We start from the raw sequence: 25,946 nt of genomic DNA on the forward strand, positions 1-25,946 counted from the left end.
GGTCTAGATTCTTCTTAAAAATATAAATAATGGAGCGCCCAAGATTTCTGGTGGCCAGCTGTTCCACTGGTTAATTTTCCTCTCTGTTAGGAAGTTTCTCCTTAATTCCAGGTTGCTTCTCTCCTGGTTTAGACTCAGTTGCAGTTGTGCTAAATGGTGTGGCTGGTGAGATCGAGGGCAGGGGGCGAGTGGATGGTGTGTGAATGGCTCCTTGTTGCAGGCATATAGTTGCCAGAAGACCGGAAGGGGCTCATGGGAAGGTTATCTGTCTGTTTTTCTCTCTTCTGTTTGGGTTCTGTGATCAGCACTAATTATGCAGAATTGTGCTCAGCGAGTGTTAAACCATATTACCCAATATTTACTAACTGTATGCAACACCGGTTGAAAAGCAGGCTGTAAAACAAAATAGCAAATAACTTGTTCCTTATGTATTTTGTCTCTGGTGACAAGAGGTGTAAAGAACAGATCCTTGTACTTCTTCCCAGGCAATTGTTTATATCCATCCTGCAATCTTTCTTCCTTGTACTACATATCAGATATATTATCACTGCTGTTTCTTTGGCAACAATAAGAATCTCATTACCTTATATGCCGGCGTATAAGACGACCCGGCGTATAAGACGACCCCCCAACATTCCCACTCAAAATATAGTTTGTTATATACTCGCCCCCTCTTCCGCACGCCTTCCACTTTTGCACTTTTTTTTTTTGAGGCACTTTTGTCTACCGTGGAAACGAATCCCGTGAAGCCGAAAGGAGCAGCCAGCCTTCTCCCAGCTCCCAAGGAAACGAGGCTCGCACCGCCCGGGCTCCGCTGAGGTATCCGGCTGGGGCTGTCAGGAGTTGTTACCGCTGGCGCGGCTCCAGTCCCGCGTTGCCTCGGGAAGGAAAGGCAAAAGGAAGAGCCGCGGCGGCGCTTTGCAATGGCAGCAGCGGCTCCTGGTTTTGCCTTTCCCTTCCCGAGGCAACGCGGACTGGAGCCGCGCGGAGCCGCGCCAGCGGTAACAACTCCTGACAGCCCCAGCCGGATACCTCAGCGGAGCTCGGGCGGTGCGAGCCTCGCTTCCTTGGGAGCTGGGAGAAGGCTGGCTGCTCCTTTCGGCTTCACGGGATTCGCTTCCACGGTGCGCAAAGTGCCTCAGCCGCGGGCAGCCGCAGTGCTTCCCAATTACTATTTGCCGGCGTATAAGACGACCCGGCATATAAGACGACCCCCAATTGGAGGCATCTTTTTCAGGGCAAAAAAGTCGTCTTATACGCCGGCAAATACGGTAACTAAATTTCCCCTGTAATAGAGCAAATCCCAGAATTGATCAAAAAGAGTTTATAGATGGTATGAAAGCTTCTTCTTAAAATGACAGTAATTCTAGATTGATCTGGAAAGACTGTAACCATCATATTCCATATTACTATTTCTGAAGTTGATATCTACTTGTTCTACTTGAATTTAAAAAAAATAAAGAAGCAATTAAAATGGATAAGCCATTCTAACCCAATCTTACTGTTAATTTTTCCCAAGTCCTTACGATGAAGCCTAAAAAAAATAAATTGTGTTTGTTATTAGCTGCCAAGTTCACTATAGCAAAACACCCTTTCTTTACATCAATGATATCTAAAAATATGGGAAATAGCACTGCCTGAAAATTTAACACAACATAAAAAGTGTTCTGAAGCACTTTGGTTAAGGATTATTTTACTCGCATTTAGTTTCCATAGTTTCAGTTTAATAAAAGAAATTCCTAATGGATTATAAATGCAAGTGTCCCTTTGGAACAAAATATTGAAAATTAACAGTTGTTTCCAGTCCTCGAGGTTACAAACCAACTTACATATACTTCTAAATTTTCTGGGTTTTTATTTGTTCCTATACAATGTGGGGCTTTGGGTTTCTTATTATGGTACCTTTTATTCCTGCATTTAAACTGGGTTGAAATGATTCTTTGAGATAGGGCAACACAAGTTGAAGAATGAGCCTTGTAGATGTAAAATCTGCCCTTTGTTTTTTGGTTTTTTTTAAAATTCCTTCTTCTTTGCTTTCAGTGGGCTTACGAGCTCGGCCTTTCCAGCGAGGCGCCAGTCAGCATCCCGCTGCATGCCTGCGAGCACTTCTACCTTCTGACGCACCCCCTGAAGACCCCCCTGGAGAGTAGCACTCCAAGTGAGGAACCTTCTCTTGCGCTGTCTTACAGGTGCTTGGCCTTTGGCACAATGGCAGGCCAGGGGTGCTTGGTGTCCCATATGCAAAGCAAAGGTTGGAAGCTCCAGGTGCTCCAGATGTTCAGGGCCCATCAGCTCCAGGGACAGGGGGCTTGGACACAGGCTGACGGTCTGCCAGTTGGACACTTGGAGCACCACCGATTTCTTGTCTTTTGAGTTAAAAGTAGGGGTATCCAACCTTGGCAACTTTTAAGACTTGTGGACTTCTGGGACTTGGAAGTCCACAAATCTTAAAGTTGCCAAGGTTGGACATCTGTTCTAACCCAGCTTCCCCAAACCCTCTGTAGTTGAAGCAATGATTCCTTTATCCCCGGCAAAAAGTTTCTCTCTCAACGCAGGCTAACAAGTCTGTCCGGCAGGGGAGATGAATAATTGTCTGCCACATCTGTTCATCTCTGCCCCCTGCCTTTTATCCCCAGAGCTAAGATGGGGCCTCGCTAGCAGCGGTGGCTCTTCCGTCCCAAGGACTGGCCCATAGATTTCCACTGCTCTCCTCTCCTCTGCCTTCTGTGCATCCATGCGTCAGGCACTGGACCCTGCTGTTCCTCCTCTTCCTCATCAGCCACTCCAGGCCTGGGGGCTGCTGACTCTCCATCTGAGGGCTGACGGGTGGCCCAGGCTCTGCCTCTCTCTCTCTGCCAGCTCCATTCCCCTTTCCCCCTCGGAGCTCTCAGTTGCCTTGATGCTGACCCTTATTCCCATGCTTCCTCCTCTGATTTGGCTGCTGGAGGGGCCGGCAACCAACAGGCCACAACAACATCCCTGAGTTAAAGGGCACGAACAGGCGTAAAAGGCCTTGACCTGAGACCTAAATACAGGACAGTATTGGGCAAGGCCTGATTCTATTTAGAGAAGATTCTTCGCTTCCCTGAAGCTTGTTGAAACTGGCTGCCAGCAGTTTGGCAGTTCGATTCTCACCAGGCTCAAGGTTGACTCAGCCTTCCGTTCTTCCGAGGACCCAGATGGTTGGGGGCAAGAGGCTGACTCTGTAAACTGCTTAGAGAGGGCTGGAAAGCACTATAAAGTGGTATATAAGTCTAAGTGCTATTGTTATTGCCCATCCATCCGTCCATGATGCACAGTGGTTAGAATGTAATATTGCAGGCTCATTCTGCCAACTGCCAGCATTTCGAATCTCACCAGGCTCAAGGTTGACTCAGCCTTCTATCCTTCCAAGGAGGGTAAAATGAGGAGCCAGACTGTTGGGGGCAAGAGGCTGACATTGTAAACCGCTTGGCTGTAAAGCACTGTGAAGTGATACATAAGTCTAAGTGCTATTCTATTGTTGAGGAGAACCTCAGCCCAATAGCTGTGGTTCTGAAGAAGCCCCCAGTGTTGTGGCCTGCCAGTGGCTGACGAAGCTGGCAGCAGAATCGGACAGTGAGGAGGTTGGGGAGGAACCTGGGCCAGTCCTGGAGTCTGGGGAAGGCTCAGATGAGGGCTTTGAGTCAGAGGCAGAGATGGGGCCAGGGCAGGCTGGCAGCTGTCAGCTGCCTGAGGGCTCAGACAGCAGTGAGGTGGAGGAGCAGCTGGAGCCGGTTCCCGGCCTGCGCATGCGCAGAGCTGCCAAAAGAAGAACAATTACGAACTAAGAGTTGACGTGGGAGTAAAGCCACTGGTGGACGTTGAATGACCCCTCCCATAGGGATTGAAAGGGGAGCAAAAGGGGAAGGGGCTTTTGCAGGAACAATTCGTTCATTGCAGCAGTGTGAAGATCTGTCTGTACATCTCAGAGACTCTGTGCTGAGTCCTTCCTTGTCAGCACTGCGTTTGGAAATATTTACTTGGCTAGATAAGGTCTGTGCTCCTAATTACACCCTTGAAAGACTGTTGGCCAGGCCTTTGGCTAAAAGTGAATGCAAGAAATTCACCTTCATTTAGTAAAAGGGGTTTTGCCGAGACAAAGAGTCGGCTCAGTGCTTTTTGGGGAAGCTGAGGCCAGAACACCCAGCTGCTCTGGAGAAGAGTGAATATAAAGTTTTGGGGGCTCCCTGTGCTTGTGCTGACACTTTGAAGCGGCCTTGTTTGAGCAGAGAGCAGCACCAGAGCTTCCCAGGGGTATCACACCTAGATGGGTTCCTGCTGGGATTCCCTTTGCCAGAGAAGATCTGGCACCAGCAGCCCTTCTTCTCTTCACCTGGGCTGTGTGAGGAGGCAGCCAGGCCCTGGGTGCAGGAATCCTGGGTGCAGTGGCGCCCTTAGCCCCCTCCTCTCTGTTTTCGGTTGGTTTCCCCCCTCCTCCCCCCTCTGCATCCTGTTGTTCTCCCCGGGTTCAAGCCTTTGCTTCTCTCCTCCGCAGCTATTGTGGACCTCGATGGGAGGATCTACATCCGCAGCTGGCAGGGGGGCATCCTCTCGGGTGGCTTTGAGAAGAACCCCAAGCCTATTTTCACTGAGGGCAAGAATCAGCTGGAGATACAAAACTTGCAGGAGGACTGGGATCACTTTGGTAAGGCGGCCAGACCATTGGTGTAAAGCAGAGGGGTGGGGGAAACGATGGACCCCTTATGACTTACGGACTTCAACTCCCAGAATTCTCGAGCCAGCATTCTAGCTGGCTCGGGAATTTATTTATTTATTTATTTATTGACTTGACTTGATCTGATTTGTCAACCACTTTCAAGATAATAGGTATAAGAATAGACATGAGTATGAATACAAGAAATAGGTATGAATAAATGGGGACAATAGGACAGGGACGGTAGGCATGATGGTACACTTATGCACAATTGGATATGTATAGTAGGAGACTTCAGTGTTATCATGGATGTGAAATTGGACTATAAAACTAGAAAAATAAATAAGAAAGCTAGGAAAACACTCCCAAAAACTTGTTTCAAAATGGTCGAAGAATTAGGCTTGGTGAGAAATACATCCTGAGAAAAATCAATAGACATTCTATTCCAATAGACATATGTCTTGCTCTAGAATAGATAATGATGTGGATGTCAGCAGAGATAACATCTAATATACTGTATAAGAAATAAAGATTGAAACAAGCACTTGGGCAGATCACAATCTGATAAAAATTACATGGATGGGACAGAAAAAGAAGACGAGGTGGACAATGAATCAATGTTGAAAGAAAGAATTGATTCAATCTATGGAAAGAGAACTGGACTTTTTCTTTAAGAAGAATAGAAAAGAAGAAAACCTCATTACAGAATGTATGGGACACAGCAAAGGTATATATTAGAGCAGGGGTCCTCAACCACCGGGCCGCGGACCGGTCCCGGTCCGTGGAGCACTCTGTACCGGGCCACAAAGAAAAAAAAATGGCGGCTTTCTTCGCCTTCGGTGAATGCTGCTGGGATCGGGGATCAAGGACACAAATGAAAGAAGGGGAGGGAGGAAGCAACCGAAGCCTGTCCTGCTCTCTGGCTCAGCAGCTTCGGTTTCCTCCCGCCTCGTTCCTCTCTTAGTCGCTCTCTCGCTGCTCCACCAGCCCAGGAAGAAACTGCTTCAAAGAAGCCGGGGGCTTTTCCTGTCACCGCAGCTCCTCCGAAGCGCCCGTTTACCCCCGCCCGCCCGCCCGCGCTTCAATTCAGTGCTCCGTTCTGCCTGCCTGCCTTCTTCGTTTCGGAGCAGCTTCGGCTGAGAATAATAACTATTCGCCTCTTTTTATCAGCCGAAGCTGCTCTGAAATGAAGAAGGCAGGCAGGCAGGCAGAACGGAGCACTGGGTTGAACCGCGCGCGGGCGGGCGGGCGGGGTGGGGGTAAACGGGCGCTTCGGAGGAGCTGCGGCGACAGGAAAAGCCACCACCCCCCACCCCCGGCTTCTTTGAAGCAGTTTCTTCCTGGGCTGCTGTAGGAGCGATAGAGTGACTGAGAGAGGAACGAGGCAGACACCTGAGGGAGGGAGGGAGGCAGACACCTGAGGGATGGGGCTGAGGGAGGCAGGGCCGAGGCGCTCCCTGAACTTGGTGGTTTGCTGGCAGACGTTTTATTACCCGACTAGGTAACAACATCAGATGTTACCTAGTCAGGTAATGAAACGTCTGCAAGCAAACCACCAAACTCGGATTCCCCCCCCCCCCCCGGTCCTTGAAAAAGTGTTTGTGCTTGAAACTGGTCCCTGGTACAAAAAAGGTTGGGGACCACTGTATTAGAGGACTAACTATAACATATGTGGGAAAGAGAAATAAAAAGAAGAGGCAAGTTCAAAAGAAATTAGAAGAGGAATATAGAAAGCTAGACAGGGAATTACAAAAAGATCCACAAAAAAGAATATAAAAAAACCAAATGGACTTAAAAAAACATGAATTGAATTTAATGGATAAAGAAGAACTAGCACAAAACATTAAAAGATCTAAACAATTTTTTTAAAAGAATGCAAACAAGCCAGGAAGATGGTTGGCACATAGATTGAAAAAGGAGAAAGAAAAGAAACCGATTTATCAACTAATAGACGATAAAGGGACACTTTCCCATTGAAATGATGATAAAAAAGAAAATAATTCAAAACTATTATGAAAAACTACATGACCAAGAGGCAATTCCAGAAGAAAAAAATAAAACAATTTTTAGAAAAAGCAGTTATCTACAGTACTGGAAACAGTTAAAGCAGCATTAGAAGAAAGAATAACAATGATGGAATTAACAGACGCAATCAAGAGACAAAAAAATGGCAAAACACCAAGCAACCGTCACAAATATGAGTCAGTTGCTAAGCATCCAAATATTGATCCCATGACCATGGGGATGCTGCAGCGGTCGTTAAGTGTGAAAAACGGTCATAACTCTGTTTTTTCAGTGCCGTTGTAACTTTGAACGGTCTGTAAGTACTTGTACTGTTGTAAGTCGACTACCTGTAGAAGGCAGGCTGGAGTAGAAACATGCTTTGTGCTAAAGGGTCCTTGTTGGAGGCCTGGCCCACTCTTGGGGGGGTGGGAGAAGGGACATATCCCCTCTTTTCTCTGCCATGGGCGGAGATAATTGTCTGCTCTGCCTTGGGGGGGGATCAGAGCCACTGCTGAGTGCCTTGCTGAGGAGGATGCCGGATATGGAGGCCCTGGAGATCATGCAGCTGGTGAACTGCCCAGAATCCTTTACTCCAGACATGCGGTGCATCATGGGAGAATCCCCCACCAGGCAGGGCTACTTCGTCCTAGCAGGAATGAATGCGGCTGGTACTTCTTTTGGAGGTGGAGCAGGCAAGTAAGTGGACTCATTTCCTATCGGGGAGGGGAGGGAAAACTTGGGGGTGGTTTCTACCTAGGAAAATGATATTTCCCCCCCCCAGTTCTTAACTTACTGAAATGGAGATGAGCAGCCTTTACGACAATCAGAGTTGGAAGGGACCTTGTAGGTCACCTAGTCCAACCTCCCACCCATGCAGGAGACCCTACACCATTTCTGGTAGTCCAGCCTCTTCTTGAAAGCCTCCAGGGATGAAGCTCCCACAACTTCTGAAGGCAACTTCTGTTCCATGGGTTGATTGTTCTCAGAAAATTTATCCTTATTTCCAGGTTGAGTCTCTCCTTGTTCAGTTTCCATCCATTATTCCTTGTCTGGCCTTCGGGGGCCTTGGAGAATAGCTTGACCCCCCTCCTCCTCTCTGTGGCAACCCCTCAAATATTGGAAGATGCTCTCCTGTCTCCCCTGGTCCTTCTCTTCACTAGACTAGCCAAGCCCCTTATATTTATATGAGCGCTGCCCCTTATATTTGAGTGGAGTAAAATCCTCAAGGACTCCTTTCCTTTTTTTTTCTTAACTTCCTGAAAGGCTAATATCCTATATCAGGGGTCCCCAACTCCTGGTCCGTGGACTGGCATCGGGCTGCGACATGCCAGAAACTGGGCCACGCAAACAAGCAAAGATGCAGGCAGCCCACAAAACCCTCCAGTCCAAAGAAAAACCTCTCCACGGAACTGGTCTCTGGTGCCCAAAAGGTTGCGGGGGCCTCTGTCCTACATCACTATACTTTCACAACCCTTTTTAAAATAGAAGGCTAGTAAGACTTCATGGACTAATCAGCCAATGGAGAAGTTGCCTTCAGAAGTTGGGAGCTTCATCACTGGACTATTATTCTGACTTGTTTATGAGATGTAAAGATATTTACAACTGACATTCCTATTTTAACACTAGCTCGATACCCATGCTTTGCTACGAAACTATGTGGTCAGGCTTAGTTTTTGGGGAGGAAAATAAGGGGGGTGGGGAAATTCTGCCTCTGCCTACCAGCATCCATCGGTATTCATCTGGCTAGCATCCTGTCAGTGTGTGAGGGAGTTGAGGGCTGTTTGGAAACTGAAAGAGTATTTGCTGTGTGAGCAAGGAGACAGCAAGGAGCCTGGGCGTGGCTTAGCTCAACTGTTCTGTACTAAAGGTGCTTGCTGCTGCTGTGAAACTGAAACTCCTCTGCTTGTGTTTTGTATTTGGAACAAGATTTCTTTTCAGTTGGGGAGGGGGAGTAGAACTCCTTAGCATCAGAGCGTGTTAATAATAATATAGGAAATACTGATGCTCTGATGGTCATTTGGAAAAATCCTTTCTTAGTGAGCACCTAGAAGCCAAGAGGAACATGAGTGCCAAATTTCAAGTTTGTAGGCTTTACAATCCTGGAGATTTTGTGAAGACGTGTGAGGGGTATTTTGTTTTTATATATAGAGATATGCATACTGTTTTTCTTTATTCAGTTTTCAAAGTGGTTGAATCACATTTTTTTTCTAGATACGTGACATGGATAAGTATAAAATCAGATCGTGGATACGTCCCTTTTTCTTTTTTCTTCCGTAGTTTCTTCCTTCTTTGCAAAAAGTGGCATTGCTGACCATTCTGAGATGCTGCCCCAAAGTGGCTATTTAGGGTTGGGACCTCTGGTTGACCTTTCTGAGTTCCTTTTACGGTTGTCCTCGCATTTCTCATTTGTGCGGTTTGGAATCTGTGACTTGGGGTGATGGGTTTTCTGGATATCTTCAGGAGATTCAAAAGCCACCTGTCAGGAGGGTGCTCTGATGCGAATTTGTGCTGCAAATGGACGGACTTGATAGCCTCCCACAGCCTCTTTCCAGCTCTGTGTATTTTTGATAACAGGTACCTGGCCGAATGGATGGTGAATGGCTACCCTTCCGACAACGTCTGGCCCTTGGACCTGAAGCGCTTTGGAGCTCTGCAGAGCAGCCGTACTTTCCTCCGTCATCGGGTCATGGAAGTGATGCGTAAGTAGCCCCGAAGTTTGCCTGCCTCTCGTCTTCCATGGACTCGCCATGGGGCTCATGGAGGTGGGCAAGGGGCTGCGCCAGTTTCCTGCTTGGTAGCTGGTGGTTCATTTGTTAAACAGACATGATATTCTTCCAATTAAAATCAGAATTCTGATTTTTTTGGGAATTGCCCCCCCCCCCACCCTTTCCCCCCACTTCTTCTCCTCCTTCCCCTCCCCTTGGAGGCCCTGAGTCAGGAGTTGCTACCACCGGCACGGCTCCGCGCGGCTCCAGTCCCGCGTTGCCTCGGGAAGGGAAAGGCAAAAAGGAGCCGCGGCGGGGCTTTGCAACGGCAGCAGCGGCACCGGAGCAGACCAGCCATCTCTCCGTCTGACGGCCTCGGCCGAATCTCTGCCTCCCAGCGCTCTTGGTCCTCGCTGCCTTCCCCTCGCCTGGCCGGCCGGGCTCCTTGGGCAACCTGGCTGCTTCGTGCTGAGAAGCACGCTGCCAGGCAGGGGCCACGCGGCACAGGGCAACACGCCACCACCCGGCCCTGGCGAGGGAAAGCAGCGGGCGCTCCCCGGGCGGTGGTCTCGGCCCCGCCACCAGGGAAGCGGTTGCCCAGCTCCGGAGCTGATCCACACCTGACCGGCTGGAAAGGAAGGGTGTGTAGCGTTGGTGTTGTGTGTGCGATTTCTTGGCACGTGGCGCGGGGTCTCTTTTGGCCGACCCCGATTTTTTTTTCAGAGGGGAATATCATGCCTGGCTAAAGAGGCTCTTAGAACAGCCGTGCCAGGAAGCTCAAGACTATGGAAGGTGTTTCTCAATGGGTGGAAATGTTTCATTATTATTTTCACTGGTTGCACAGTCCACCAAATGCTGAGACTGGATGTGGCATTTTTGTCCACCCATCGAGTCCTTCCAAAGGATCTGGGATAGGAAAACGTTGTTGCTTGATGATATCGCCTCAGGATGTAAGCTGGTCGGCTGCCTTTTGCAATTGACTGGTGATGATTTTGTCAATGCCGATATTCAAATTATGTTAGCTGAGATTCTGGATGTTTTGGGATTGCACCCAAGGTGCCCACTATTGGTGTTAGCTTATTATTATTACTGTATTGCCAAGAAAGAGCAAGCAAAACTCTTGGCCTTTTGCGTAGAATTAAGTGGTTTGGAACCTCTTGGGGAAAATCACCTTCTCCTCCTGTTTTTAGGAAGGTTCATATTAAACATGGTTGGCTTTCAGTTGTTCAGACCGGCTGAACATCCTGGCTTCAATTTAAAGCCAGACATGATCAGTGGAAACCTTATTATAAAAGTAAAGCTACACCATAGGTCAGTGGTGGCTAATCTTTTTGGGCTGCTGTGCCGAAAATTGTGCGCGCACTTGTGTGTGCGCACTCGCATGCCAGCACCCAGAAGGCAATGCGTGCAGCCCCCCCCTCCAATACATGCTCATGCGATCCCCAACCCCGCCTCTCCTTACCTGCACTGTGCGTCTCCCGGCTGATTTTTGGCCTGTTTGAGGCCTTTTTCAGACTCCCAGATGCTTGAGGGAAGCCTCTGCAGCCTTTGGAGGCTGAAAAATGGGCCCGTTTTGTCACTTCCGGTATTTCTGGAAATACAGGAAGTGACGAAATGGGCCTGTTTTTCTGCCACCGAAGGCTGCAGAGGCTTCCCTCAAGCTTCCGCGAGGGCAAAAATGGCCTCAAATGGGCCGAAAGTCAGCCGGGAGGCGCGCGTATGAGCAGTGCAGGTAAGTTTGGCTGTGGCTCGTGTGCCCGCACAAATGGCTCTGCGTGCCACCTGTGGCACCCGTGCCATAGGTTCACCCTCACGGCCATAGGTCATAATGAGAGGAAGTAAGAAATGATGCGCTTTTCTTTCTGACTACCTAAATTGGCTTAAGAGATTAGAAAAGTACCTATAGAAGAAAAAAATGTAGCTCAAGATTGAATCGCGGAGTCCTTGGTGCGCTCTCTGAAGCTCTGAGCATTGTGCTGGGGAGATGTTACCTAATTAGGCCTTGAAACGTCTACAGCAGGGGTGTCCAAGCTTGCCAACTTTAAGACTTGTGGACTTCAACTCCCAGAATTCCTCAGCCAGCTTTGCTGGCTGAGGAATTCTGGGAGTTGAAGTCCACAAGTCTTAAAGTGCCAAGGTTGACACCCTGGTCTACAGGAAAGCAACCAAGTTCAGAGAAAACCTTGGACTCCACACATTAGATCAATGTTAGAGAAAGCAGAAGGAACATTTTTTTTCCAAATCCAAAAGTAGTTCAAGGAGCTTCTTGAATTTAGATTGATATCCTGGAGGCCTTTTGTTTTTCTGTCAAAAGTTTCATCTGGGTATTTGGACAATTGTAAAAGGATATTCTGTCTGGACTGGGAAGATAATGCGCTGTGTCCCTTCCAGCACATTGATTCTGTGGTTCTGTGGCCCCCTCTCCAGCCCTGATCTACGATTTAAAAGTTCCCCGCTGGGATTTCCAGACCGGCCGGCAACTCCGCACGTCTCCCCTTTACGACCGGCTGGACGCCCAAGGAGCGAGATGGATGGAGAAGCATGGCTTTGAGAGGGCAAAATTCTTTGTCCCTCCAGGGAAAGGTGAGAGCAGTTTTTCCCCCTGGATGGACCCCCCGGGAGCCACGTTTGGGGGGCCCGTCCTGAGCCTTGTGCTTCCTCTCCTTCAGATTTGCTGGCTCTGGATCAGAGCAAGACGTTTTACAAGCCGGATTGGTTTGACATTGTGGGGGCAGAGGTCAAATGCTGCAAAGAGGCTGTGTGTGTCATTGACATGTCCTCGTTCACCAAGTTCGAGATAAGTGTAAGTGCGTCCTCCTTCAAAGCTTTCCTTTTCATTTGCAAGCTTTCCATGTTAGTTTGCAGGGTGTCAGAACTGCCACTTCCCTGCCAGTCTGCCATGAAGCCTGGGGTGATGACCCAGGGTGGGATACAAAACAAACACAGTCACAAAAACTCGGCGAAGCCCCTTTTATTCCTTCACTTTGCTTCCAAGCTCCGAATATCCTTGACAGAAGACAAAAAAAAAAAACTCCCACACAAGCAATTACAAGGAGGAGGAAAAACGCAACACAAACCAGGCAAGATGAGGGCTGGAGGACGTCCACAGATAACACACACTGGGAAGAACACCAAACTCAGAGAGGAACCATAAACTAGAGATATTTCCATGCTTTGTTTCCAGCACTCGCCCATACGCATGTCCGTCCTCTTATCCTGTTGTCACAGCTGCAGCCCATGAAGAGGATCAAGGCCCTCTCCTCCCCCGTAGACCTGTCTCTCCCTTATCCTCTCCTCCCTGCGTGCCCTAGGATGGAGAGGGGATGGGCCTGGGTCCTCCTCTGACTGCTCAGCCGGCCTCTGCCCTTCCCCAGCCTCCTCCACAACCTCCGGAGCCACACCTCCACTCCCTGTCGGCTCTCCCTCAGAGTCAGTCTCCACCAGGGCCATGACACCTGAGGGGAAGCTGGAAGGGCTGGTGAGGGCCTGGGGGAAAGGGAAACTGAACTGTGAGAACCTTCCTCTGTGAGAACCAAGGTCGGTTCCCTGGGAGAAGAATGCCAACCCGTAGAGTGACCATTTCCAAAACATCTCTCTTAAACCTGATTGGACCATGAGAGACACAAAATGGGAAGGGACCAAGGGAGGAAAGTTAACTGGCAAAAGCCTGGTGCAAACTCTTTGTTCCGGTTTGACGCTACCGTAATTCACTTGACTTCTAGTAAACTATACTTTCTCAACAAATGGAGTTAAGGATCATTTTTACTTCGAAACCCAAGACATAAATTTTTAGGCTTTGTCTTTGGCTTAGTAACATATTGTGAAAGTAAACAGCGGGGCATGTAAGTCTTTATTGCTTAGTGTCATTTGCAAATGCAACCAATTTAAGGTAGCGTAAAACTTTTAATTGCAAGTCTTAACTTTGTGTAACATGTGAAACCATTCTATACCTTAAGAAGGCAGACATTATTATTATTAGACAAGGCAAAATACCAGCTCATTGTGATCTGCCAAATTTGGTTTAAGGCTAAGGACTTTTCATAATTTTAGCTCCTTCTTTTTTGTTTCTTTTTATTTCTGTTTCTGGGAACCAGTGGTTCACAAATCAATTTCTTCTGGATGTGGAATTTTTATTTAAATCGTTCATAGATGCATTGGACAGGTGTGTTAGTGGTTATATATATATATATTTGCCACCAAACAAGGCACCAGGGTGGGGGGAGGGAAACGTCGTCCACTGACTCACCTCACTTGCATGCATCACCCCTTGGCCTCCTTTTTGCCGTCAGAGGCCTTCAGGAACTTCTTTGGCCAGCAAGGCTTTCCTGAAGGCCTCTGCAGCCAATAAGAGAGCTCCAGATCGATCCAGAGCTCTCTTATTGGCTACAGAGGCCTTCAGGAAGTAGTAGGGCAGTTCGCCCCGCCCCCACCCTAGCTTAATTTTTACCCGTGCACCTGGAGTGGGTGGGGTTTTTTAAATTAGGGCTTATTTTGGGGATAGGGCTTATATTGGTTGTGCCTGTAAAAATCAAGCTAGGACTTCCTTTCCGGGTAGGTTGTATTTTCGGGGAGACACGGTAATATCCAGGTACCAAATTATCTCTGGGTCAGAGGCAGTTTGGCTCCAAATGCCTCTACAGGAGAATCATGCCAGGGGACACCATGTTGCTTCTTGCAGCTGATAGGCATCAGATGAGCCACAGCGAGGACTAAAATGCTGGCGTCTGATGTGTCTTGGCCTCACCTGTCCAGCTGTGCTGACGTTTTGTGTTCCTTCTCCCACCTGCCGCAGTCCACGGGAGGACAAGCTTTGGAAGTTCTGCAGTACCTCTTCTCCAACGACCTGGATGTGCCAGTTGGGCATATTGTGCATACAGGGATGCTCAATCACAACGGAGGGTATGAGAATGACTGCAGCATAGCCCGTCTGAACAAACGCAGGTAAGGTCTCAGGAGACTCACTGGATTCAGCCTGAGGGGCCTCTGGGTGACTTGCCACCCATACCCAGAATTTCGTCGAAGCCGTGATGATGTCAGAATGATAAACTCAGTGTGGCATCACTTGCATGATCACAGCTCATAATATTACTGGACCATCCCTGTGGTTTTAAGAGAGGCTTTGGTTTCTATGTAACACTTGTCTGCTTGGACGCAGGTACAGAGAAATTGAATCACCTGAGTGTAACTAGAAAGGGGAGGCATCTTTCCCCATTCCATACTTTAATTTCATATAAACAGATTCAGAAGACAGTCCAGGAATTTCTGTCTCTGCTTAGCCAAAATGTGTTGTGTGTTCCTGGATATTTTTCCTTAAACCATGATCAGTGATGTAACCTGTAGTGTCAGGCCAATCACCTGTGGTTCATCTGATAAATTATGTTAAGTAGTCTGTTGATGGTGTGATATAAACAACTGGGGCCTTGTGCAAGCCTAGAGAACGAAATGTTGTAGTATATATAAGGTGCTCATTGTATTGAGAAACGAGACAAGCAAGAAAGTTGCTAAATGAAACAGAACTCTTGTTGTGATCAAAATTGGATAATGAACACCTGAGTGGCCATTTTTGTTGGCTGGCTGTTAAGACAGTTATGCTTTGAATAAAATGGAGTTATTTGGAAAAGATGCTGCCACACTTTGTGTCCTACTCCTGGTTTCAAATAGTCCCATACTGTTGCTATGGTAATTCATACTTTATTCAAGGTCAAAGAGATAACAACAGCCAAAGCCTGCAAATCTAAACAGAGTCTCTAACGAATGCTTGCCTGAATGGTTAGCTTTTTAAAAGGAGAGTGCAGAGGAATAGTCCCAAATCAGTCCAAGGATCCAAGAGTTAGATCAGCGTTGTCAGCCAGTCCAGAATTTCACAAGCCAGAAGCCGCACAAATGCCACACAAGAGCCAGAGGTCAGATGGTTGATTCCGGCAAAGGAAACATGGGTCAGAATTGCCTCTTAAATCGGGCTGTAGTGAGCTGTTATTAAGCAAGAGATTAAGCCGTGGTGGCACAGTGGTTAGAATGCAGTACTGCAGGCTAATTCTGCTGCCTGCAATTTGGCAGTTCAGATCTCAGCAGGCTCAAGGTTGACTCAGCCTTCCATCCTTCTGAGGTGGGTAAAATGAGGACCCAGATTGCTGGGGGCAAGGTGCTGACTATGTAAACCGCTTGGAGAGGGATGTAAAGCACTGTGAAGCGGTATATAAGTCTAAGTGCTATTTACTTCCTTGCTTGGCAAGAGTTAAGAAATAGAAAATATAAATAAATAAGAAGCCTCATTGAACACCTCTGCTCTACTCTCTGGGGGTGGAGACTGGGAAGCCTTACATCATCCGGCGATTGCAGGTGCTCAGGTGTGTTTGACCAGCTACAGGTGCTTCCTGTCTTTCTCTCCCCTGAGGCTGACATTCCAGAGATTTCTGCGGGAGCAGCATCTTCAGCATCAGATTCAAAGTCCTGAGCATGACGCGCTGCCTGGTGGAATAAGTAATGAAGTGTTATCTGACGGCATATTTTCGAAAGCTTTGTATAAAAATTGTCCCCTCTGGGCTTAAATGCACTTTCTGTGTTCCATACTGCAGCTTCTTCATGATTTCCCCCACAGACCAGCAGGTTCACTGCTGGGCCTGGTTGAAGAAGCACATGCCTGAAGACAGCAACCTCTTCTTGGAAGATGTTACCTGGAAATACACAGGTGAGGGGAGCTGCCAGCTGCTGGACTGGTCTGGAACTCCTCTGGACCAGGGCAGGGTCCTTCTCCAAGGGAACCCCAGATTCTGCAGGCTGGCCTGCGGTTTTGTTTGCAGGGTTCAGACACCTCACTCCTAGTTAACCTTGTTCGGGGTTAACAGGTCTCCCTCCGTTCAGGTGAATCAATCTAGCTGCCCACCTGTTTGGAATCTCAGAGCTATTGACCATCCACCCAGAGGAGCCTCAGCTCTCTGGGTTCCTGAAACTGAGCAAGTCAGGGATGCAGGAATGACTTGCTTCCCCCTGGGACTTTTCACATTTAACATTATTCAGAGCAAAAACCATAAATATAGCAAATTGGTTTTAATCTGTGCCAGATACACAAGGCTTGTTGTGTCTCTTGGTTAGTGTGTCAGTGGTAGATCCAAGTTGGTGCCTTTATTTATTTGTCTCTTTCCTTGGTTATTTTTACAAATCACTCAGGGTAGCGAACATATCCAACACGCCACCCTCCTCCTATTTGCTCCACAACAGCCCCATGTCATGAGTTGGGCTGAGAGAGAGTGACTGGTCCAAAGTCACCTGCTGGCTTTTATGCCTCAGACAGGACTAGAGCCCTTAGTAATAGCACTCGGTACACAGAGTCTGCCTATTGACCTCAACAATCTGAGTCCTCATATTACCGACATCGGAAGGACGAGTCCACCTTGAGCCTGGTGAGATTTGAACTGCCAAATTGCAGGCAGACGGCAGTCAGCAGAAGTAGCCCACAGTACTGCACTCTAACCTCTGTGCCATCGCAGCTCTATAATTCACAATCTCCTAGTTTTTAGTCTGGTGCCTTAACCACTTAACCACTAGACCAAACTGGCTCTCCCATGATATGGTGGTGCCTTAACCACTAGACCAAACTGGCTCTCCCATCCGTGGCAGCCATGATATGGGGTGGACAGTTGATGTTCTCGTATCCCGGAGGCCCAACCCAAAAGTTGGCTGAGAACGGTGGCTCAAGGTGGGCTTCGGAGTTTGGCAGAGCTGGGTGCTTGCTTTGGAAGGCTGATACGAGAAAGCCTTCAACTGGAAAAATTCCAAGAACTTGCCTTAGGATCTCCAGGTATCTTGTCCCAAGTAAAGGGTCTCCTCTCCCCCAGATGAAATCCGATTTAAGATTCCGAGCCTTTGTTGATTTGTGTCGAGCGGACAAGCTGCAAAGAGAAGAGTGAGGGAAGTAATGGGGGCAAGGCTGCCGATTCTGCAGTTGCCTCTGGTGAGGGGCGGGATTCAAAAGTCCCAACAGTCGGCTTGCTGCCCAGTTGCTGGGTGGGCCTGGCTTACCGGAACTTCCGGGGGGGGCCGCTTTTCCCCTTCCCAAGGGTTTGGAGGCTTCCCTCGGGCTCTGGAGACCCTCCGGAAGCCAGAAACAGGTCCGTTTCTGGACTTCTGGTACTTCCAGAAGGCCCGTTTCCCCCCCCCCCTTAAAACCTCTGCACGGACCCTGCATTTACCTCCATCAAACATGAGCCATGTGGAGACTCTGGGGAGGGGAGGGGAGGGTGGGGCCAGTTGGTTGGTTCAACTACCGGTTCAGCGAACCAGATGCAAATTTAACAACCGGTTCGCCCAAACCGGTCCAAACCGGTAGAAATCCCTCCCTTGCTTCTGATGCTTGAACTCTTTTCCTTTTATTTCCTTCAGCCTTGAATCTGATTGGCCCACGTGCCATGGATGTCCTGTCAGAGCTCTCATATGCGCCAATGACCCCGGAACACTTCCCTTCCCTCTTTTGTAAGGTAGGGGGCTTTTCCATTTCATTTAGCAACCTTCTTCCTTCTTGCGTGGATGCTTACAGGGAGTCCTCCGTTTAGGACTTCAGCTGGGCTCAGAAAATTCATCATGAAGCAGTGCAGTCCTTAAGTGAGGAATCACATGGTTGCTATTTGCAACTTTGCTTGCAGGCTTCTCCGTTGGCTTTGCTTGTCGGAGGCCAGCTCGTGTCAATTATGGGATGCTTCATTGAACAAATGGGCTTTTTGTATCTGCTCTTCCATCTTTTCCTTTGTGCAAAGGAATCAGTAGCCATGGCAACAGCACTTCGACTTATATACTGCTTCACAGTGCTTTACAGCCCTCTATGCAGTTGACAGAGTCAGCCTCTTGCCCCCAACAATCTTGCTCCTCATTTTATCCATCTTGGAAGGACGGAAGGCTGAACCAACCTTGAGCCAGCCAGGACTGAACTCATGGCAGTGGGCAGAGTTAGCCTGCAATGCTGCATTCTAACCATTGTGCCTCATGGATGGATGGATCAATGGATGGGTGGATGGTTGGGTGGGTGGGTGAGTGGATGGAAGGAAGGCAGGCAGGCAGGCAGGCGATCAATAGCAATAGTACTTAGACTTATATACTGCTTCCTAGTGCTTTACAGTCCTCTCTAAGCGGTTTACAGAGCCAGCCTATTGTCCCCAACAATCTGGCTCCTCATTTTACCCACCTTGGGAGGACGGAAGGCTGAGTCATCCTTCAGCCGGTCAGGATTGAACTGCTGGCAATGGGCAGACTCAGCCTGCAGTACTGCATTCTAACCACTGCGCCATCACGGGTCACCTCAACAGGGATGATCCTTGAGTACGATGGCAGTTCAGATTGGGATTACCCTTGCTAAATGATGTGGTCGCAAAATGTGACACCGCATGATTGTATCACTTAGCGGCAGCAATCCTGGCAGTCCCTGTTGCGGCTGTAACCCCGGGACCATGTAGGTTAAGTGGGAAGGGGCGGGAGGCTTAGGTAAGGAGTGCAGGGGATGTGGAGGAGGGTGATAGCACAGCTGGCTGGGGGATTCTGGGAGTTGGTCCACTTGTCTTAGTTGCCAGAGATGAGAAATGCTGGCCTGGAATATGGTCTATGTTCTCAGACCAGAGAGCTGGCGTGCCCCTCCCCCATCCCGCATGTCACCCACTGTTTGATCTTAAGCACTGGGCCAAGTTTCTTCTGGTGGAGAATGTCAGTGTCAGGATTCCGGCAGTTCCCCCCAATTAAATCATGAGTCTCGAGCCAAACTTCCAAAACTTCAAAAGGATTTATTGGGAGTTAAACTGTCCGGCATTGCCTGGGTGTAGCCAACTCTGAGGCACATCATTGACTGTCACCCTTGAGCCTGGTTTCCCCCCACCCCCTGGGTGTATCGTAATTCATATTCTCCAATGGGACACTTCCATAGCCCAGAGTCATCAATCAGGCTCTCCAGTTAGATGTTTGCAAGGCAGAAACTTCCGTCTTACCTATGGTCAGGTGAGCGACAATATTCCTTTGTCTTTGGGTTTTTGTTCTGGATGTATAAACGGTGTGGTCCCTCTTTCTGCAGGAAATGAGTGTTGGCTATGCCAATGGCATCCGGGTCATGAGTATGACACACACGGGAGAGCCTGGCTTCATGCTTTACATCCCCATTGAGGTGAGTGGGGCTTGTGGTTGGAAGGTCCATCTTCACTCGGTTGGGGGGGGGGGCTTGTACCTACGGGGGGAGGGACTAATCCCCAAATGGCATGACGTCATCCACAATTTCTGTTTAAGGACTTTTGCTAAAAAGTACAGCTAGTCCTGGAGTTACAACCACAGTGAAGGTTATGTTGCTAAGCGTAAAAATTGATTAAGTGAGTTTGCCCCATTTTTTGACCTTTCTTGCCACCCTTGTTAAGTGAATCACTGCAGTTGATAAGTTAGCAACCCGGCTGTTAAATGAATCCGGCTTCCCCATTGACTTTGCTTGTCGGAAGGTCACAAAAGGGGATCACGTGAGCCCAGGACTCTGCAACCGTCATAAATATGAGCCAGTGGCCAAACATGCAAATGTAAATCAGGTGACCATGGGGATGCTGCCCCAATCATAAACGTGAAAAATGGTCAGTGCCGTCATAACTTTGATCACCGAATGGAACTCTGCTGCAAGTTGAGGACTGCCTTTAGCTAGACAGCGCCTGTATCATCTTTTCAGGTTCCTAAGTGAAGTCTGTTTAGGGAAGTGGCACTTGGAGGCCACGTTGGGCAAGGCTGGTCTATGCCCAGCTCGCTTGCCATGTCATCGAAGGGTCATTGTGCTGGTTAGACAGTATATAGTTAGTTTAGGAATGAGAGCTGCCCCCTTAAGGGAATGCTTCGTGGGAAATGTAGTTAATGCCTCTTGGGAGATGTAGTTCATGTCACGTGGTCACATCTGTAATCCTGATTGGCCACTGAATGGATCTCTGGTTGGGCTGAGGGAGTTTTTGGGCATTTGTACCTGGACCCCAGCATCGTGCCGGAGTCTTCCTTTGCTATAACTCTACGGGATGAAGATAACCATCTTTACACACTATGGAGGCAACTACTGAGGCAAAGATTGGACATTAGATGGATCTCAACATAACTCTTGAGTTACGTTGATGAGGATGCCTAATATAATCCAATAAAAGAAACGTTGCATGGAAGCCTTGGTGGTGTTGGACTGCTTATCTCATGCTATCTCAGAAGTGTGGGGCTTGAAAGGGAAAAGACTTGAGCCTTGAAGAGATAAGTGACCGAGGAATGCTATCAGCCTTCAGTTTCCAGGCTGGTTATTTAAATGCGCCTCTCCTCTCCCCCCCCTCCCCCCCGCAGTATGCCCTCCACGTGTACAACGAGGTGATGAACGTGGGGCAGAAGTATGGGATCCGGAACTCTGGCTATTACGCCCTCCGCAGCTTGCGCATTGAGAAGTTTTTTGCCTTCTGGGGACAAGACCTGGATGCTTTCACCACCCCGATGGAATGCGGGCGAGAATTCCGGGTGAAGCTGGAGAAGGTGAGGAGGAGGGGTGGTTTCTGAATGGCAGGCTTGGTGGGAGCGAGTAACCTCGAGAAACAGGGTGCCAGTTTCTAGCACGGGGGCTGCCTGCTTTCCGCTGCCTCCAGTTGCTGCCTCCTTTGGAGATTGCAACAAGGGGACAACGCAGAAGGTTCCAAGTTAGACTTGTGGGTTGGGAGTGGGCCACGCACAAGGAAGTCCTCAACATACCATTTATGTCCCCCAAAATTGGAAGAAACTTTAAGGACGTTTATTCCTTTCAGCCAGGGGTCTCCAAACATGGCAACTTTAAGACTTGTGGACTTTTAACTCCCAGAATTCCCCAGAAAACCTTCTCCCGGAGGGGAGCAACAAAAATAGACTGTGAAGTGGGTATGTGGGGTCTCTAACAATGTTTTGAGCTCTAAGCACCTAGAGCTTACAAGCAGTATCCTGAATAATGGGAAGCGAGTGTCCTATAATCTTCTCCGCTGTCCTCACCACTCTCTGTTGGGACTTTCTATCTGAGGCACTGCAGTCACCAAACCAAGCAGGGATGCAGTTTGATAGAACGCTTGCCAGTGGGTTGCTTGCCATTGGCTCTTTCCCGGCAGTAAGTAGAAGAGCTGAAGGGGGTCAAATCCCGTCTCCTGACTGTGTGTGTGTGTCTCTCTCTCTCTGCAGGGCATGGATTTCATCGGGAGGGACGCGCTGATGGCTCAGAAGCAGGAAGGGGTCTACAAGCGCTTCACCATGTTCATCCTGGAAGACCATAACACCGACCTGGATTTGTGGCCCTGGTGGGGGGAGCCCATCTATCGCAATGGCTGCTACGTGGGCAAGACCACCAGCAGCGCTTACAGTTACACACTGGAGCGTCACGTCTGCCTGGGCTTTGTCCAGAACCTGGATCCCGAGACCGGCGAGGAGCAGCTGGTCACCCCAGACTTTGTCAACCGGGGAGAATATGAGATCGACATTGCCGGGCAGCGCTTCCAAGCCAAGGCCAAGCTGTACCCCTTCAGCTCCCTCTTCACCTCCCGCCGGCGCAAAGACGAGATGGAGTTCAGCGGCTTCCAGGGCAAATAACTCCAGAAAGCGCCAGACTTTTCCCACGTTGCCCTTTGGACTTCTTAAGACTTCCTGGTCTGTTACATTTTGTATATTTTGAACCCTTTTCCCTCCTCCTTTCCCCAAAATGATCCTGCAGCTGCCCCCAATCTGAAGGGGTATTTATGACGGGGAGGTGCGACCCTCTGTCTCCAGAGCAAGCAGAGGAGGCTTCCCTGGTCCCTCAGCCCGCATGGAGAGTTCAAGGTCTTGGGAACTTGGTGGGACCTCTTGGGATCTGGAGAGGCCTGCATTTTGAGACCCGCTGCTCGCTTTAGGGCACCTGCTCACAGTGAGGTTTGCTCACATGGAAACATCCTGGTCCTGTCCCTTCCAGCCAACCTTCCAAGGGGTCGATAGAAACGACAAGAGGATTATCCCATCCTTACCGCCACTGTAGGAGACGGTGCGTCCTGCTAGCAGGAGGATCTTAGTAGTTCTTGGCGTGCGTCTGCATCGATCTGTGGGACCACGGAAGTCCCTCGGAGAGCAGCTGCCCGATGTTACTCATCTCCTCCCAGCAGATCCCTCTTCGGGATCTTATTTCATGGGAGCTGCTTTGGGTTCTTCTGCCTCTCACGTCGTTGTCCTGTCTTGGTCATCTCCATCTTGGGAGCCCTTCAGGATTTCGGCTCCCAGGATTCTCAGGCACAGGCCTGGGAGATAATGAGCCCCTGCAAGGCCGCCGGGCTGAAGGAGGCCATTTCCTCGCATTATCTGCGGCTCGTGGAATAGACAGGGGTGGGAGTGGGGAAGCCATTGGTGGCAGAGGGGGTCGAGACTTTGGGGTAAGCTGCTCGCTCTGTAATTGTTAAGGCCGATCCGACGTGCCGCTTGCCTTGGGAATCTAACCATTGTGCCCCTCGTCCCCCCCATCTAAACTCTGTATTTGGCCAACAGTGACCCCAGCACGGCAGCCCCAACCATAGTGATCCTCTCATCAGCCTGAGGTGGGGCAATCAACCCCCCCCCTCAACCTGGAGACTCCCTTCCCTGTCCGTTTTTTTGGAGCTCCAAAGGGATGAGAGCTGCAAGATTCTGCCACAAACCAAAAAAAGGCCACAGCAGTTCTACATTTTGCTTGGCAGGAAGTGAAGATAAGCAGCGTCGAAGTCCTCTTTTGTGGTGCTGCTGCTGGCAGGTTTTAACACTTCGCCTCTTCTTCTCCCATCCTGGCCACCCTCGGGCAGGGAATTCTTGGCCAAGAAGACTGGCTCTTTTGGACCCCTAGCCTTGCCTCTTCCCTCCCCAAGAGAATTTAACGCCGTGCTTCCCTTGGTAGGTCGTCTTCCCTCCCATCCAGCTCGCTCGCTCTACACTGCCTCTTTTAGCCTCCCTCTGGATGAAGGCTGGGAAGGAGACCGCGGTTCTGTTCCAAAGGCCTCTGGATTGGCTGCCGGAGACGTTTTGATGGGCTCTTCTTCTTCTTGCCCTTCCTTTGGTCTACCTGGGGCCTCTCTCCTCTGCCAGCCAAGGTGTGTGTAGCAGCTGCACCTCCTAACTTGCCCGTTTCCCCAACCTGGGATGAGCAGTAGGGAAGAGTGTTTCCCAAACAGATCTGTTTGCAACAAAAAAAATTCCCTTTAGAGGAGCAGCGACTTTGTCTCATCGCGAGAGTCTGCTCAGGCTGCAGACTCCAGGGTGGCTTTTTCAGGCTCCCACAGACAAGGGCGTTTTGGAAGCGGCACTGACCGAAGCCCAGCAGGGGCTGCTGGGAATAGCTCAGGGGCTGCCTCCGAGACCCCCGTCCTCTCAGGCTGGTTAGGCTGCAAGTGCCCTGAAGGGTGGCCTGGTCTGCTTGGGAAGAGGGGGCCGAACAGCCGGACAGTCCCCTGCTGGTTGAAAACCTGGGAGAAGACGAGGCAGAAGGGTAAAAGAAGCCTCTGGGGACAGCCAGCCTCCCCTAGTTGGTGCCGCTCGGGTTGGTTTGCGCTATAGTTCCCATCACCTATCCCTGTTTTTTGCCTCTCGAAGCTCTTCCCCCCTTGTCCTTGTGCCAAGGAGATCTGCTCCTTCCCTGCCTTCCTGCAAAAGTTTTGAGTGAGGACCTTCCAAGCTGCTTCTCCAGGTGTGTTTGTCCGGGTTCAGGTTCTCTTTCCAGAACCTCTTCCGTGCGATTCTGGAGTTTCTTTGCCTTCTGGCCAATCTGCCCCTGCCTTTGGGAGAAAAGCTTGAGGGGGGCTCCTGCCCACAGGAAGCCCAAGTCCTCTGCTGCCCTCCTTCCCTTGCAGCCTCTTGGCCGGTCTCCGATGCACTTTACGAATGCCCTTCCGCTCTGGATCGTTGGTTTCTTTCTAGAATTCACCTCCCAAATCGACGGGAGGGGAAAGATCATTGTTGTTTAATCCGTCGCGATCACTTGCGAAAACCGAAACGCTTCCCTGGGCAGCGACTCCCACGGGGCCTGAAGCTGAGGATGCCACCACTGCTGCTCCTCTTTGGGGTGCCTTAACGCTCGCAGTGTGACCCCGGAGGGGGGCTTAGCTCGGCCTTGCCCTCTGCCCCGTCTCAGCCCGTGTAGTGCCTAAAAATCTTGGGGCTCATCAAGACACCGCGGCTGAGACACACAACACCTTCCTGGCTTTGCTCTTTGGCAGTCTTCACTGGGGAAATCTGCTTGTCTGAAGCCCCCAGGTCAGGGGTCTCCAACCTTGGCCACTCGAAGACTTGTTGGACTTCAACTCCTAGAATTCCTCAGCCAGCTTTGCTGGCTGAGAATTCTGGGAGTTGAAGTCAACAATCTTCAGTGGCAAGGTCAGATTCCGACCCAGATCATCTTCAGGAGATCTTCCTGGCCTGAAGCCCCCCCGCCTCCCCCCATGGGAGCATCAGCTTCCCCTCCACCAGTTCTGCCCATCAACTGGGAAGCTGCTGCTTCAGCACGCAACTTATCTGCAAGGAACTCCTGCCCCCGTAGTTTTTTTTTTTTTTTAAAGGCTGTTTGTACATCAATAAAGACTTGATTAGCTACAAATGCTGGCTAGTTTGGAAGTTGGCTTCGGAGTCTTCCCAATAAACTGAGCAGAGTTTGGGCTGCCGGCCTCTGCATCTTAGGGTTGTGTAGGTGTCGGTGGGGGAATTCCTTTGCTCTAACCACAGCCCTGCAAACTCGCCAGTGTGATATAATGCAGCCATTTATACAAGAGGCCAAATTTCCGGCTGGCCTCTCGCGGACAGAGTAGCCTTTCAGACACCGGTTGGCCAAGTCTGCTGCCTCCCGGTGCCTTGCCACTACTGGTCCAAATTCTGCACCCGCACCTGAGCAGAACAGGCTGGTTTAGATTCTCTGCCTTTGGGGGCTAAAGTAGCTGAGCAGCCAAGTTAGAGATGTGTAGTGGATGGAGATGGGGGCAACCCAGGGGCAACTCTTCACTAGAGGTGGTGTTCAGCTGGTTCTGGCTGGTTCTGGAGAACCGGCAGCAGAAATTTTGAGTAGTTCAGAGAACCAGCCAATCCCTCCTCTGACTGGCCCCGCCAACCCCATCTCTTTTCTGCCTCCCATTGAGTCCCAGCTGATCGGCTGTGTCTTCTTTGGTTGCCTTGCACAGGAGAACGGAGCTGGAAAGCAGGTTAGTGGGGTGGGGAGGGAACGGGGATTTTGCAGTAACTTTCCCCTGCCACGCCCACCAAGCCACAGAACCGGTAGTACAAATTTTTGAATCCCACCACTGCTTTGCACTGCTTTGGTGTTTGGAGAAAAGAGACGGCCATTCGCTTCCCAAGACGCACTGCTTTGCGCAGGAACCCCAACAGTTGACCTGCAGAATTGCAGCCTCAATTTCCCTCACGTGCCCGCAACGCACATGACCACGTTTTGGGAGAGTTCCTTTTTCATCCCTAAAGCAATCTTTCCATGAACCCACCCTTCCAAGGAAAAACCAATGTTGTTCTTTATTTGGACTTACAGTAATCATTCCACGCAGTTGCCTTACATTGACTGACGGCGAACAATAACCAACCAAGCTGTG

The 25,946-nt window shown here is 49.7% G+C and overlaps 1 protein-coding gene across 3 annotated transcripts in view; it reads left to right on the top strand.

Moving 5' to 3' along the window:
- PDPR (pyruvate dehydrogenase phosphatase regulatory subunit) overlaps positions 1 to 24,949 on the top strand; it is a 37,706-nt gene extending 12,757 nt beyond the window's left edge. For 2 of the 3 annotated variants that reach the window (XM_087971782.1, XM_087971783.1), the window contains exons 7-18: positions 2,041 to 2,158; positions 4,517 to 4,666; positions 7,183 to 7,375; positions 9,254 to 9,378; positions 11,812 to 11,967; positions 12,054 to 12,187; positions 14,177 to 14,325; positions 15,960 to 16,072; positions 17,764 to 17,858; positions 19,433 to 19,522; positions 20,704 to 20,886; positions 21,553 to 24,647. In XM_087971782.1, the coding sequence (XP_087827908.1) occupies positions 2,041 to 2,158; positions 4,517 to 4,666; positions 7,183 to 7,375; positions 9,254 to 9,378; positions 11,812 to 11,967; positions 12,054 to 12,187; positions 14,177 to 14,325; positions 15,960 to 16,072; positions 17,764 to 17,858; positions 19,433 to 19,522; positions 20,704 to 20,886; positions 21,553 to 21,957 (1,911 nt within the window). In that variant the 3' untranslated portion in view covers positions 21,958 to 24,647. Of the gene's footprint in view, positions 1 to 2,040; positions 2,159 to 4,516; positions 4,667 to 7,182; positions 7,376 to 9,253; positions 9,379 to 11,811; positions 11,968 to 12,053; positions 12,188 to 14,176; positions 14,326 to 15,959; positions 16,073 to 17,763; positions 17,859 to 19,432; positions 19,523 to 20,703; positions 20,887 to 21,552 lie in introns of all 3 variants that reach the window. The other variant, XM_087971781.1, reaches the window with a different exon arrangement.
- The last annotated feature ends 997 nt before the right edge of the window (positions 24,950 to 25,946 follow it).

This window comes from Notechis scutatus, chromosome 9 (assembly GCF_049901735.1).
Source record: "Notechis scutatus isolate UNSWTSFEM ecotype Mainland chromosome 9, rNotScu1.2, whole genome shotgun sequence".
Classification (NCBI taxonomy): Eukaryota; Metazoa; Chordata; class Lepidosauria; order Squamata; family Elapidae; genus Notechis; species Notechis scutatus.